Here is a 13,738-nt window from a genome sequence, read left to right as displayed (position 1 = left end):
TGAACGACGTGACGTCACCACTTAATCACAGCACAAGAAAGGAGAGCTTCAGTTTTAATTCTTCTCAGAATTAATATAGGACGGAACGATTTTTGTCTTTTCCAGTGCTGTAAGCCAGTTGTCACTGCGCGCCAACATCAGGACCGATCTTTTTTTAAAAAAAATTTAAAAATCAGCCACCAGCAGGGGTGGATGAAAGAATTGGGGTCTCACGGGCAGAGACGAGGGGGTCCCTCTCGGTAATATTTGCCGACCCGGGGAAGGGGCGTTCTTTGTAGATTGTTGCGAGTTTTGCTTGATCATCTGTTTTTGCAGTAGGCCCCCAACTGAAACCCCTCCGCCTTTTCGTGTCCTCCGCTGCTGGCAACCAGGCTGCGGTTTTGGTCCCAAAACTTGATATTATTGCAGAAGTGGTCAGTAGACAATCATATGTTAAAATTTCAATGGTCTGTTATGCACATATTTTCAATTGTCTATATCAATCAGTTCTTTTATATGTTAATCCCAGCTTTACACTTGACATTTCTCAGTTTTAGAATTTGATGGTCGCCGTTACTGGTGTTCATTTTGAATAATTTTACTGATCCAAGTTGTTTCATAATTCATCCATGAATCCTTTATTCATACCACTGATCCGGTATAGGGTAACTTCGTATGCCCAGCCACCGACCGCGTTTGTCGTCAACCACTTTTTTACAGTGTACGCGAACAGGCGGAAGCCAGAGCAAAACGTGAGCAAGTTTTATATGGTTGTAGCATATCAAGTCTATGAAGTAAATTAAGGTATAAAAGCCTATAAAGTAAATATTGGTAATCAAATACATTCGTTTTGTCATTCAAAGTAGGTCTAATAGGATTTTTTAAATTTCACGTAACGCTGTCAGTGAAATTTTATTTTATAGAGACGCGCAGCAGCAGCATCAACAGAAAAAAAATTAAGGAATTTAAAACGTGGATGTTTAGCCTGTATATTCTTTAGGCTATAAAGCTCACTGATTCCTTTATTTTTAAGCCTATTTTTGTGTGGAATGCCATTGCCAAACCTGTCTGTTATTGCCTAGGCTATATGTTGCTTAAAAATAAATATTTTCTGAGTGGCAATGTTGCCGCTGCTCATATTTCTTCATGATATAAGGCTTCGGTTTAAAGTGACATTTGTTAGGCATGCAGATTATTTGTCCCACTTTTAAATTGGAGCGAGCGTGGAGCGATTTGACTGGAGCGGGAGGAAATTTTAGTGGAGCGAGGAGCGGTGTTGAGCGGAGCGGCTTAGTGTGAATGGAGTGGACGGAGCCAACAGCCTCGTGAGCAATGAGCGGAAATTCTCACCGCTCCACTCCGCTCACATGCTCTGATACAAAGCCTCATTAAAATTTTAGCCATACTATTAAACTGCTTAAATTGTGGGCGTAAATAAATGTTCATATAGCACAGAAAAGCTGGCGCACGGCCAAATGTTGCGCCTGTCATCTGAAGCCCTAGTGATTATTGCGCCTGCGCGATATAATATCGCTATGATATCGCCCAGCCCTACTGCAAACTGCAAAATATGTGTTTGCTTGGCATGAGTCAATCCTGATCCTCTCCAACCACTGTACAACAGTCCCTACAAATTTTTGTGGTGGGCAGGTCTAAGTACTGTACATTTCTGTGGACTGCCTCAAGCCAACTTACCTAGATTTAGATCACTCTGCAGCCACACAGCGGCCACCCTTCTGGCAAGTTGCCCATGGAGTGACACAGGCCCACCAGATCTGATGGTCTCACTGAAGGTCCCGATGAATATTCCACATTTCCTGTTCCACTGTCTCAAAGTAGGTTTGGCCATCTAACTTGACCAGTTCTATTGAATTAAGGGAGATATGTGAGGTCGACACCCATTCATGATAATGTAGTCCTGCGTTGTGGTTCTCCTGATGGTACTGTTTCTCTGTACTGTAGCTGCTGTGTATGTTGGGAATGTTATTAAATGTTTCAGGCTGCAATGGAAGTTCATGCCTGACCCTCCTGTCTCCTCCCTGACATAGCCCTAATGAGCCATGCTTGTTGCTCATTGTACCTTCATTAGTCTTGTATAAGAGTGCCTGTCTGTCTCATCAGCCCTATCCGGCCATTATCATTACCCATGTTGCTTCCTGTGTCAGTGCCTGTGTGATCCCTGCTTATTTGGCCCCGTACCACCTTGTGTTTGGTCCCTTCACCTTTAATTACACCCAGTTCCCCTTTAGACCCTGTGTGGTCCTGTTTTGTTACTGGTTCTCTTTTGTTTGTCTTAAGACATGGCATGACAAAATGACCAGACTCTTCAACCGACCCAGTGGCTTCCCCAGAGAGCCTTTGAAGCCATCCCTGTCAGCCCACTCTCTCTGGTCAGCCCGTGGCATTTCCCCTAACCCCTGGAGAGGCTCTCTTATGGCTCTGAAGTACCCTACGAATGCAGGAGATGGGATCCCTCGTGTCTCTGGACCCCTGGCGAAAGGAGAAAGTCCACCAAGACAGGCTCACCACATAGACAAGGACAACATGCCTGCATTAATTCTGCCAGAGCTTCGCATCCCTAATTTGGAATGGGCCACTGCCACTCCAGCATCAGCCATGTCCATGGATTGCCCACTGATGCCTGCACTGCTTGCCACTGTTCATCAGGGGTCTGCACAGCATGCTTCTGTCCTCCTGGCACCTGCCTCCATGCAGTCATTATGAATTTTACAACCTGCTACATTAATGAGCCCATAGTACATAAGTCTTTTTATTGACTCCTCACTAAGGTTGAATACATGTAGTAGGAACACAACACTTAACACACCTATGCAATAATTTGTAATTTGCTGTATGTTATTAAATGTTATTATCAACAATTGTGGAGGGTATCTTGTGTATCCAAAGGAGACCCATGCAAATGGCAGGAGAACATTCAAGCTTCACAAATACAGAACTTGCAGCAGGAGTTAAACCCACAACCCTGGAATCATTAGGCGGAAAATATTTTCACCTCTAAATGTTTATCATCTATTAAACTGAATCACACAAAGGAAAGCAGTGAGCACTGTGAGGCCTGAAATGCAATAAGCAATTATCTGTTTCAGGATTAGCAAAAATGTTCCAAGTTTACAATCACCAGAATTCACCAGCAAGCTAGCATTTCTTTGAGTTCTGAGGTCTGAAATGAATGCATGTCAGGTTGCTCTGGTCCACAGCTCCCTCTGCAGCCCCAGACACACAGGGCTAGTCTCTTCCAAATTCAGACACCTGAAAAGGGAACATCAGGACATAATGTAATCACATGCGTTATGAATTATCTACCTCAATGTACATCTTTTTCGACAAAAGCATCTGCTAGATGAATGTAATGTCATATAATCTGTTACACATATGGCTTTGCATTGGTATAATAATTACAACAATACTGAAAATGTATTTGCTTATACCTTCAATAACTGGATGCTGCAAACTCTTTACCTTGTTTTTAATGCTCTTTCTATTTTATATTGAAGATTTGGCCACTGTGTTGAGTTCTCCACTGTAGTCTAGTGCTTTCTGACATGCCTGCTCTGATTAGTTTCTCCTGTAACTGGATAATAAAACAACAGAGTATTTCCTTGTGCATATACTGTATATGCAATTTGTGTCTTTCTCTGTGTAACTCCACAGATGCAAGAGAAATTAACTGACCTGCATTAACAGATGGCTGCTGAATTCAGGATCCTTTATTTCTCCATCAGTTCTGACAGTCAGTCTCACCACTGTTCTCTTTCCTGTGGGAACTGAGCAACAGAAGAAGTCAGCACACTTGGACACATCCAGTTCCATGCAAATTAAATTATAAAAGGAAATGCAAGATCCCTTTACTTATTGTCTCGGATTACACTATATGGACAAAAGTATTGGGACACGTCTCTTAATCACTGAATCCAAGTGTTTCATCAGACCCATTGCCACAGGTGTATAAAATCAAGCACCTAGCCATGAAGTCAGGTTTACATACATTTGTGAAAGAATGGGTTGTTCTGAAGAGCTTAGCGAATTCAAGAATGTTCCTGTCATAGGCTACAACCTTTGTATTACAAGCTGCAGCGAGTTAGCGACTCCCAAATCATCCATTTGCTTTTTTTTGTCTCGCAGTTGCGTGCGCTTTGTTAAGTGGGATTGTCCATTAAACGCTATTCCCACCTCTCAAAACTTTATTTTACAAAGATTGCAAATAGCTGTGCTACTGGTTTCTGTTAAAAGCGTAAAATACTCCCAGATCCTCACGTCTTATCTTACGCTCATTGTACTGCGAAGGGTATGTGCATGACGTCACAGCAGGCGGAAGTCACTGTACTCACACCAACTGAGTAGCGAAAAAGACTGAAGGGCAGCGATAGCGTTCGATTTGAATGCCGCAAAAAACACATGTACAGTAAAATGGGAAAGACCTGTCATGCGATTGATTGTACAAATAGATTTAACACGAAACAGGAGCTATCTTTTCAAAGATTGCCAAAAACTAAACAAGTAAGTATAGGGATGTGGATCGGTCACGCATGGCCGATACCCGATCCGTCAAATAGGTCTTAGTTCCAGTGAAAGGAACTCTTAATGCTTTGTGGGAACAGTTTGGTGACGGCCCCTTCCTGTTCCAACATGACTGTGTACCAGCAAAGCAAAGTTCTTAAGGACATGGATGAGCGAGTCTGAAGTGGAGGAACTTGACTGGCCTGCACAGAGTCCTGACCTCAACCCGATAGAACACCTTTGGGATGAATTAGAGCGGAGACTGTGAGCCAGGCCTTCTCATCCAACATCACTGCCTGACCTCACAAATGCTCTCCTGGATGAATGGTCAAAAATTCCCATAAACACTCTCCTAAACCTTGTGGACAGCCTTCCCAGAAGAGTTGAAGCTGTTATAGCTGCAAAGGGGGAACCAATTTCCATATTGATGCCTATCGATTTAGAATGGGATGTCATAAAAGTTCCTGTAGGTGTAATGACCAGGTGTTGCAACACTTTTGGCAATATAGTGTATATTCTTCTGAGAATATTGAGAGGAATTGGGGTTCAAATTAATTTCAGTTCTGCAGGTATTTTGTTCGTGAATCAGCCTTGGACATTTGGAGCAGATGAAGTGTGCATTATTATTGTTTGGAAATCACTCTGCATGCCACATCATTATCAAACAAAATGCAGTCACAAATGGAAAATTTGGAATTTGGAAAAGGGAATTTGTTAGTAGATGGATAGAGGGAATAAAATTCAGAAGCAATTCAACAGACAAATGCGTTTCTAATCCAAGTACTGTTACATGTACTTATTCTACCGGTACTGTGTTTGTGAATCAGCCTAGACATTTGGAGCAGATGAAATTGAGCTTCTCAGTCTCAGGCAGGCTGACCCAGTAATGTGGGTTTCCAGATTGTACTGCCCCTGTGGTTCCACAGAAGTTAGTGTTTGTTTCCCAGTTCTGGTAACAGACATTTTCTGCACTGACCCAGAACCAGAAGTTCAGGTAGCAGGAGAAGCGCAGCCCCAGCCAGACATGATCAGTGGAGGCCTTCTCAGCCCTCCTACTGACCCAGTGCTGGATCTCCTCATTGTGGACAGACACCAGGTCCAAATAGTTCATTCTGCAGTAATTCAGGACTTAATTCCAGATCATGATACTATTTACCAAGATCAGGTTATCTGGGGCAGAAGGTAAGATGATTGTCAGAAAGCCGACTTCAGGAGAAAGTCATGTAACATTTGGAAATTTGGAGTAGGGAATTCATTCCAGGTGGGTAGAGGGATTGAAATTCGCAAAACAACGAAAAAACAATTTTCTGTTGCAACTCTGTAGTGTTATGTGTATAGTATAGTATAGTATAGTATGTGTATTAGGGCGGTCCACGGCACTATGGAAAATTTTGAATTTCATTAAAACCCACCTCCACAAGTTTAAATATGTTCTATCAGATGTAGTAAAGATATGATGTAAATATGGAGCAAATTGAACTACATTTAGAGGTTGCTCAAGGTCCCACAAGTTTGTTGTGGACTCAGATTAAGACAATTTGCCAAAATTCCAGGGTAAAATCAAATGAAAAAATTATCATCTCTTTAATTGCAAGTACTGTCATTAAATGGGAAGATGAAGGCGCAAAATTTCTTGGCTAAGGACCCAAGAGAATGGAATGACGACCCTTCGTACCAGGAACTTCAAACAGCAGCGTCAAAAATGAAGGTCGTGAATGATTGTGCAGAGAGAGCCATTGCATTGATGCAGCAATTCAATTCATCCCTGACCAAGAACGACGAGCAGAAGCAGTATCTCCTACATTTGGTTGAAAGACACAGAAAGAAATATCCAACCTGCGCCAAGTCTACCCTTCTGAAAACGGAGTCGGGACAGCAACAGTGCGACACTGATGATAAAGAACATTAGAACGTTATGGGACAATATATAACAGTAAGAGTCCAGACAACCTGAATCCAAGATAGTATCAGCTAATTTGACATGTTTCTTCTGTTCTTTTTCACTCATGGAAATTCTAATTCTGTTTACTGCATGTTTTCCTTGTTTTATTGCATACAGTTACACAATACAATATAGCTGTTGCAGTGTTGCATCACTACCAGCTTGAGCGACCTCTAAATAATGACCAATCATAATAAAATTTGGCAGACACATTTGTAAGAAGGGGAAGAATAAAATTAGCGTTGTGGAGGGAAAGCTGTGTGAAGTTGTTAATTTTGGACCACCCTAATGTGTATAGTATAGCACTAAACATAAATATAGGTGTATGTTTTTTAAGTATTATCAAATAATATTATTAGATAAACGTAAGAATTGGCCACTCTTCCCAGAAAAGTTATATAGAGCAACAAATGTATTATCAGAAGGGTAAATGGGGTGAAATTCACAAATCAGTGAAGAGAAAACTACTGCAACTACAATGCATCTGTGGAGTGCTATGTGTACTTATAACACTAAAATGTAACTTTAGGTGTAGTGTATAGTAGCATAACATAAAGTTGCTAGGTGAGAATTGGCCACTCCTCCCAGAAAAGTTACATTACTCACCATCATAACATACGAATGGATGCTTTTCATCACATGGTGTCATATCCCATGTCCCAGGCCAGGTGACCTGTGCTAAAGCACATGCGTTATTCTCATTATCATTTCGACCTATTTTCCAGTTACGGAATGAGGAGTTTGACAGGTCTGACCATTCCCATGTGTCCTGGAACAGGCCAATCCATGCCCAAGTGCCACTTGTAACCATCTTATGCATCAAGTCATTATCTTCTTTATTCCTCACAGTGGCCAGGTCTGTGTAACTGTGTCTGCAGTAGCTCTGAGCATCAGACCAATTCATATGTTGGTTAATCAAGGTGAAGTTCCAGGTAACATTTATTCCATCTTTACAGGTGAGATCTGTGGATTTGTTGTAAACAGCATAAGAAACAGCAATAACCCAGAAGTCATTTAAATAAGTTCTGAGCACCTTTCTGTGTCAATGTTGTTTGTTGATTTTTGTTGCTTGTGTGGTAATGAAAATTCAAGTTCTTCAATGACTGTCTTTTAACTGGCCAGGATTGTGCTGTTACATTTATGCCCATTTGCTATTAAAGTTATCACGACCTTCATAAGAACAGAACTTACAAACGAGAGGAGGCCATTCAGCCTATCAAGCTTGCTTGGGAAGAATTCAGCTAATAGCTCAGAGTTATTAAAATCTGCACTACTTGAACAGGAAGACTATTCTATACTCGAACTACACGCTGTTTTCTCAAATCTATTTTAAAATGTTCTCCTGCTATTTTCCACCTATGGCCACGAGTTCTAGTATTTAAACTAATATTAAAGTAGCTATTTGGCTGAACAGCATCCAGACCTGTTAGAATCTTGTATACCTAGATCATGTCCCCCCTTGGTCTCCTCTGCTCGGTACCCCACTATGAACACAGGTCCACTGAGACATAGTGGCTCTAATAACTACCCACTGCTTCCTGTCTGTTAACCAGTTTTCAATCCAAGCTGATACAGTTCCTAAAATCTCTGCTGCTTTGAGCTTAAGCAGGAACCGTTTGTGAGGGACAACATCAGGCCTTCTGGAAATGTAAGTAGATCACATCGTAGGACTTTTTGTGATCAATTTTCCTTGTAGCTCCCTCAAAGAACTGAAGCAGATTTGTGAAACAGGATCTACTTATCCTAAATCCATGTTTGCTATCCCTCAGAATGTTATTCGAATCCAGGTAATCTACCATTTTCGCTTCCGTGATGTATTTGAAAATTTTCAACAAATTTTAAACGTAACAACCTGTAGGAAAATATTGATTCTTAAGCTGGGACAATACTTGCTCTATTAAACACAAAACAACTTTGATTTTTCTCTGAACCTAAAGGGGGATCTGCAATTGACATCCATCATACTCAAGCAGGTGACATTGTTTTGCATTTCCTTCAATTGCCATACAGTCTGTACATGTTTCTACATTTACTTGTGTGGCTGTTTTATGGGAATGTTTGCAGAACACAAATGCCTTTTTTCAAAAAGCTTTTAATACTCAACCTTTTGACAGACGCTGTATGCATGCACTACAACACAATGTACTCTCATTTAGGCTGTAGTGCTTTTTTTCCTGTCAAAGTTACTATGGGGTGGATGGCTGGATACTATACTCTCAAAGGCATGTTCCATTTGTCAGAAAAGAGCTGGTTAATGTTACTCACCAGTATAACAGATGAAATACCCCGTCTGAGTCTGTGATGAACAATTAACATTATTCCAATAACCGGAGTCTTTCATCCCAACACAGTAATAGCCATTATTCTGGTAGTACAGTACACCCATAGCCCAGTTGGTGTACCCAGTCTCTCCTGAGGACCACTGCCATCTCCATGATGTTCCTTTCTTCAGTCCTATCCAAGCATCTCCAGTATAATCAGAGCCTACAGACTCAGTTAGTCTTTTCATCTCCTTCATATTGTCAATGGTAGCCAAGTCAGTGTAGTTCTGTCTGCAGTAAGCCTGGGCGTCAGTCCAGTTCAGGTTTATGTTCACAAAATGGTACTGATGTGAAAGGCATGAATAGTGTCTGTGAAGCTCTGCACATATTGATCATAAATAGAAAAATAGAAAGGCTTTTGTAAGTTCATCTTCTTAATTTACACTTGTGTCGTTTGTCTTATCGATCTTCACAAATGAGAAATACTTTTGGTATCAAATCAGACTCACCACAACCTGAATTTGAATTCATTTACCCAAATTTGACTGTGTTAAACTGAAATTGAATTTCATTACCTGAATGCCAGAACCTAAACATGAATATGTTTACTTGAACTTGAATTAAAGAAACCAAATTTGAATTTATTATTTGAACTGTATTTTTTCTTTCTTTGTGTGGTAATAAATCAAGTTCTTAAATGACTGGTGACCTGTCTTGTGATTGGCTAGGATTGTGCTCAGTTAGATCTATGTTCTTTTGCTCTTTCTGAATATCCCAGATGTTTTCCCTGTTTTCCTGGACCTGAATTTCTCAGCCCAAATTTTCTTGACCTGTATCTTACAACCCAAATTTTCAATAGCTGAATTTTACAACCTGAACTTTAATTTTTATTACTACACAATCAATATAAATTCAAGTTTGGGTAATGAATTCAAATTCAGTATCTCTAATTTTTAATTTTATTCTAATTTTTTTATTTAGTTTATCTTTCATCTAAGTTCAGATAAACATATTCAAGTTTGGTTTCTTTGATTCAAGTTGAGGTAAACATATTCAAATTTAGGTTATGATATTCAGATAATGAAATTTCAATTCAGGTTAACACATTCAAATGCGGGTAAATAAGTCTAATTCAGGTTGCAGTTAGTCTGATTTGACACCATACAAGAGAAATGAAAGAAACTGACCTGAAATTAGTAGAATTTTCAGCAGAAGAAGCACATTACAACCCATTATGCTGATCCGATGGGCTGCATAAAAACATTGTTTATGGTACTAATCATTTCACATCCATTTGAGCACATACACGCATGCACATTAATATTTTGCATAGCTATATTTGTAGGGATTCCTTCAGACACATACCATATACCATAGCCTGATGCACATCTCTCCAGAAATGTAACTATGCATAGCAGTAAGGCAAACCACATCTGTGATTTCTCCACTTGAATACACATCGGTGCACTAGCAAAAAGTTTTATGGAATTACGACACGAGAATTATCTCACTATCTTGAGAAAATGAGACTTGTTATCTCGTTTTATCTCGAGATATCTCGTTGCTTAAAAAATAATTGCTAGCACGGCTGTTCTCGGCTTCCGTAGTAAACTAAAGCATTGCATATCTTATATTGTATTAAAATATATTTATAGCATGTGTTTTATACTTATTTACTGATTATATGGTAGTTACACCTGCTCTACATTCAAACACACATTCACATTTGAAACCGTGCAAACTCCACACACATAGAGCTTGAATGGGAATCGAACCTCTGCACCACTATACATCACTTTAGAAAGATAATGGACAACAAATAATATAAAATCTACATAAATATACTGTTGTTTGGAGTGAATAACTTTTACAGTAACAAAGCACATTCTGTATTATTCTTTAAATATAAAGTTGTCATTTGTGTAGAAGTGTGAAATAAATGAACATTTAAGATTTCAATAATGTTAATATAAGAATATTTCTTAGTAGAATTGTAATTGTATTAAAAAGCCTTAAAATAGGATGGTTTAAAAATTAAATATATGCCATTACCTAATCTCTGTGAGTCTGGGGGGTTTCTGTTTATCTGTACCTGTTAAAATGACTCTTTGTATGTCTCTGAACGTAAGAGTATCAAATGTAATGTTCTGGAATGCCTCTGGGAGGACACAGAATGCACATGTTTTTGCATATTTGTTTTGCTTGTAGAGTTTTTTAAAACATCTGCATTTGCATGGGTGGGAGGACTGGGAAAGAGGAAATCTTTATTTCTGCACATACACGCATGCACATTAATATTTTGCATAGCTATATTTGTAGGGATTCCTTCAGACACATACCATATACCATAGCCTGATGCACATCTCTCCAGAAATGTAACTATGCATAGCAGTAAGGCAAACCACATCTGTGATTTGTCCACTTGAATACACATCGGTGCACTAGCAAAAAGTTTTATGGAATTACGACACGAGAATTATCTCACTATCTTGAGAAAATGAGACTTGTTATCTCGTTTTATCTCGAGATATCTCGTTGCTTAAAAAATAATTGCTAGCACGGCTGTTCTCGGCTTCCGTAGTAAACTAAAGCATTGCATATCTTATATTGTATTAAAATATATTTATAGCATGTGTTTTATACTTATTTACTGATTATATGGTAGTTACACCTGCTCTACATTCAAACACAGATTCACATTTGAAACCGTGCAAACTCCACACACATAGAGCTTGAATGGGAATCGAACCTCTGCACCACTATACATCACTTTAGAAAGATAATGGACAACAAATAATATAAAATCTACATAAATATACTGTTGTTTGGAGTGAATAACTTTTACAGTAACAAAGGACTATTTGCAAATTGCTACAAATATTTACTAAGAAAAATGTTTTAAAAGCAGCACTGTTATGGATAGTACGCGCCCGGAGCGCAGACAAACAAGGCAGGAATCCAGGGATCAGGAACACGGGGTTTAAGGACAGCACAAAGCACGCAGCGAAACAACTTCACATCACATCAATGACCAGACTGGGGAAACAAACGGAAACGCGGACTAAATACAATGAACTAATGACAACAATCAGAAACAGCTGTAAAACACTGGGATTCCACATGAGGTTAACGAGGGGGCATGGCACATGAGAGGAGCGGACGATCGGGGCATGACACAGCACATTCTGTATTATTCTTTAATTTCTTAGTAGAATTGTAATTGTATTAAAAAGCCTTAAAATAGGATGGTTTCAAAATTAAATATATGCCATTACCTGATCTCTGTGAGTCTGGGGGGTTTCTGTTTATCTGTACCTGTTAAAATGACTCTTTGTATGTCTCTGAACGTAAGAGTATCAAATGTAATGTTCTAGAATGCCTCTGGGAGGACACAGAATGCACATGTTTTTGCATATTTGTTTTGCTTGTAGAGTTTTTTAAAACATCTGCATTTGCATGGGTGGGAGGATGGGTGGGAAATCTTTATTTCTGCAATGTTGACTACATCCCCTCGGGGAATTCCACGCCATGGAAATAAATAATTGATTCAAACATGATGGTCACATAAAGGGCAGACAGGTTCCGAAAACACTGGTTATCCAGTATTAAACATGGCAACTCATAAAAGCACCAGTTGAACTTGAATAAACCCAAGATCAGTGCTTAACCTATGTCAGGTCCTGCCGGAACGCATTGCCATACCTGTCTGTTTTTGAGTGCCTGAGTTCTGGCACCTATTCACGTGGATCCAGCACAGCTCTGGCTAAAGAAAAAAACAATTCCAATAAATATTTTTTATTGTATGTAATTTAATTTAACACAATTTCACATCCTTCATTAGTTTAGATTCATTCTTCATAAGACATGTTTTCAGCACCGTGCGTTAAAAGCATTTTGGGACCTGCGCCTACGTCAATATACCTCTGTTCTCATATGCCCTTTGCATTCTGGCACCTTCTGTTTTACAAACTATGCACTGCTCACAATGCTGTTATACACTCAAATCACCAAAACCTATTAGTCCTAGTCAAGTCTCAAAGGGGGCAAGACCAAGTCTCAAATCTTTGGTCAAAGGTCAAAGGACAAGTCTTAAGTCTATCATGTTTGTACTGAGCATTGTACTGGCAAAACCTCCACCTGACCCCACCTTGCAGGACCCAGGCACATCCAAGCCCAGCCATGAAGAGGTCGCCTTTATGCTTGTTATGTCTGATTCAGGTCAGGTTGCCACTGCTTCTCCTGAACTTTCAAAGCCCCTCTCTGAGAAACCCATTGCTATTTTTGAGTCTTCAAATCCCTGGGGTTCTGTTGGAGCCACCACGCTTGCTAGCCAAGGAATACATCTCCTTCCTAGACAGACATTTGGGTTTTGGGTGCAACCTCGTAGTATGACAAATGCCTGAGGTGAGTGCATTCTTTCTACGTATAGAGGAGATATTAACAGGACTTACCCCAGACATAGATCCTTGGAAAGTGGATGTTGTTTGGCATTATATGGAGGTGATATGGAGCAGCTCCTTGAGCTAGGGACCACTTGACCATCCAAAGAAGTGCCTGCTGGCTCTCCGTGGCCAGCTGCCATTAGCTGGCATCTTTGTAGACTCTTGTTGCTTCAGCTGAGTCTCCAAAACCTATTGTCACTTCAGCCATGTCCCTTTGGCCTTTCATCTGTGTCTGTGGATCCATTTTTTGCTTCCACTGTATCCCCAGAGTTTGCCTTCACCACTATCTTGTGGACAAGCCATTGCCTTGCCTGGCCCAGGAGAGGCCACTGCTGCATCTGGTCCCGAGAGGATCGCTCCACCTGAAGTCCAGGGTTCCGGACCAGGTGAAGTCCCTACCACTCCATCCCAGGTTTTAAAAACCAGTCCCAAAAAGACTGCTGCTCATTCTGAGCTTCCAGAACTCAGACAGAGTAACTTCACCTATGCTTCCAACCACCAACCCAGAGAGGACCACTCTACCCACACGCCAGGTTCCTGACCCCAAGAGGGAAGTCTTGCTTATCCTACAGAGGTCCCACTTCAGGCCTGTTCAC

At 40.2% G+C, this 13,738-nt stretch overlaps 2 protein-coding genes across 2 annotated transcripts in view; both read right to left on the bottom strand.

Annotated features, from left to right (window-relative positions):
- Positions 1–3,140: 3,140 nt before the first annotated feature.
- Positions 3,141–13,738, bottom strand: part of LOC111858091 (macrophage mannose receptor 1-like) — a 119,551-nt gene continuing 108,953 nt past the window's right edge. The window contains exons 4-6 of the mRNA XM_072697538.1: positions 3,673–3,764; positions 3,460–3,571; positions 3,141–3,249 (exon numbers count right to left, since the gene is read on the bottom strand). Of these exons, the coding sequence (XP_072553639.1) occupies positions 3,479–3,571; positions 3,673–3,764 (185 nt within the window). The 3' untranslated portion in view covers positions 3,141–3,249; positions 3,460–3,478. The remainder of the gene's footprint in view (positions 3,250–3,459; positions 3,572–3,672; positions 3,765–13,738) is intronic.
- LOC140577723 (macrophage mannose receptor 1-like) lies at positions 5,321–12,417 on the bottom strand. The gene is made up of 5 exons (XM_072698016.1): positions 12,403–12,417; positions 9,888–9,950; positions 8,705–9,079; positions 7,046–7,402; positions 5,321–5,625 (listed from the first exon to the last, which is right to left on the bottom strand). Exons 2-5 carry the CDS (start codon positions 9,931–9,933, stop codon positions 5,321–5,323), a joined length of 1,083 nt encoding a protein of 360 aa, XP_072554117.1. The 5' UTR covers positions 9,934–9,950; positions 12,403–12,417.

The sequence above is a fragment of the Paramormyrops kingsleyae genome, chromosome 12, assembly GCF_048594095.1.
Source record: "Paramormyrops kingsleyae isolate MSU_618 chromosome 12, PKINGS_0.4, whole genome shotgun sequence".
Lineage (NCBI taxonomy): Eukaryota > Metazoa > Chordata > Actinopteri > Osteoglossiformes > Mormyridae > Paramormyrops > Paramormyrops kingsleyae.
Note: the sequence above shows the minus strand (reverse complement) of the source record. Positions and strands in the feature narration are given on the sequence as shown.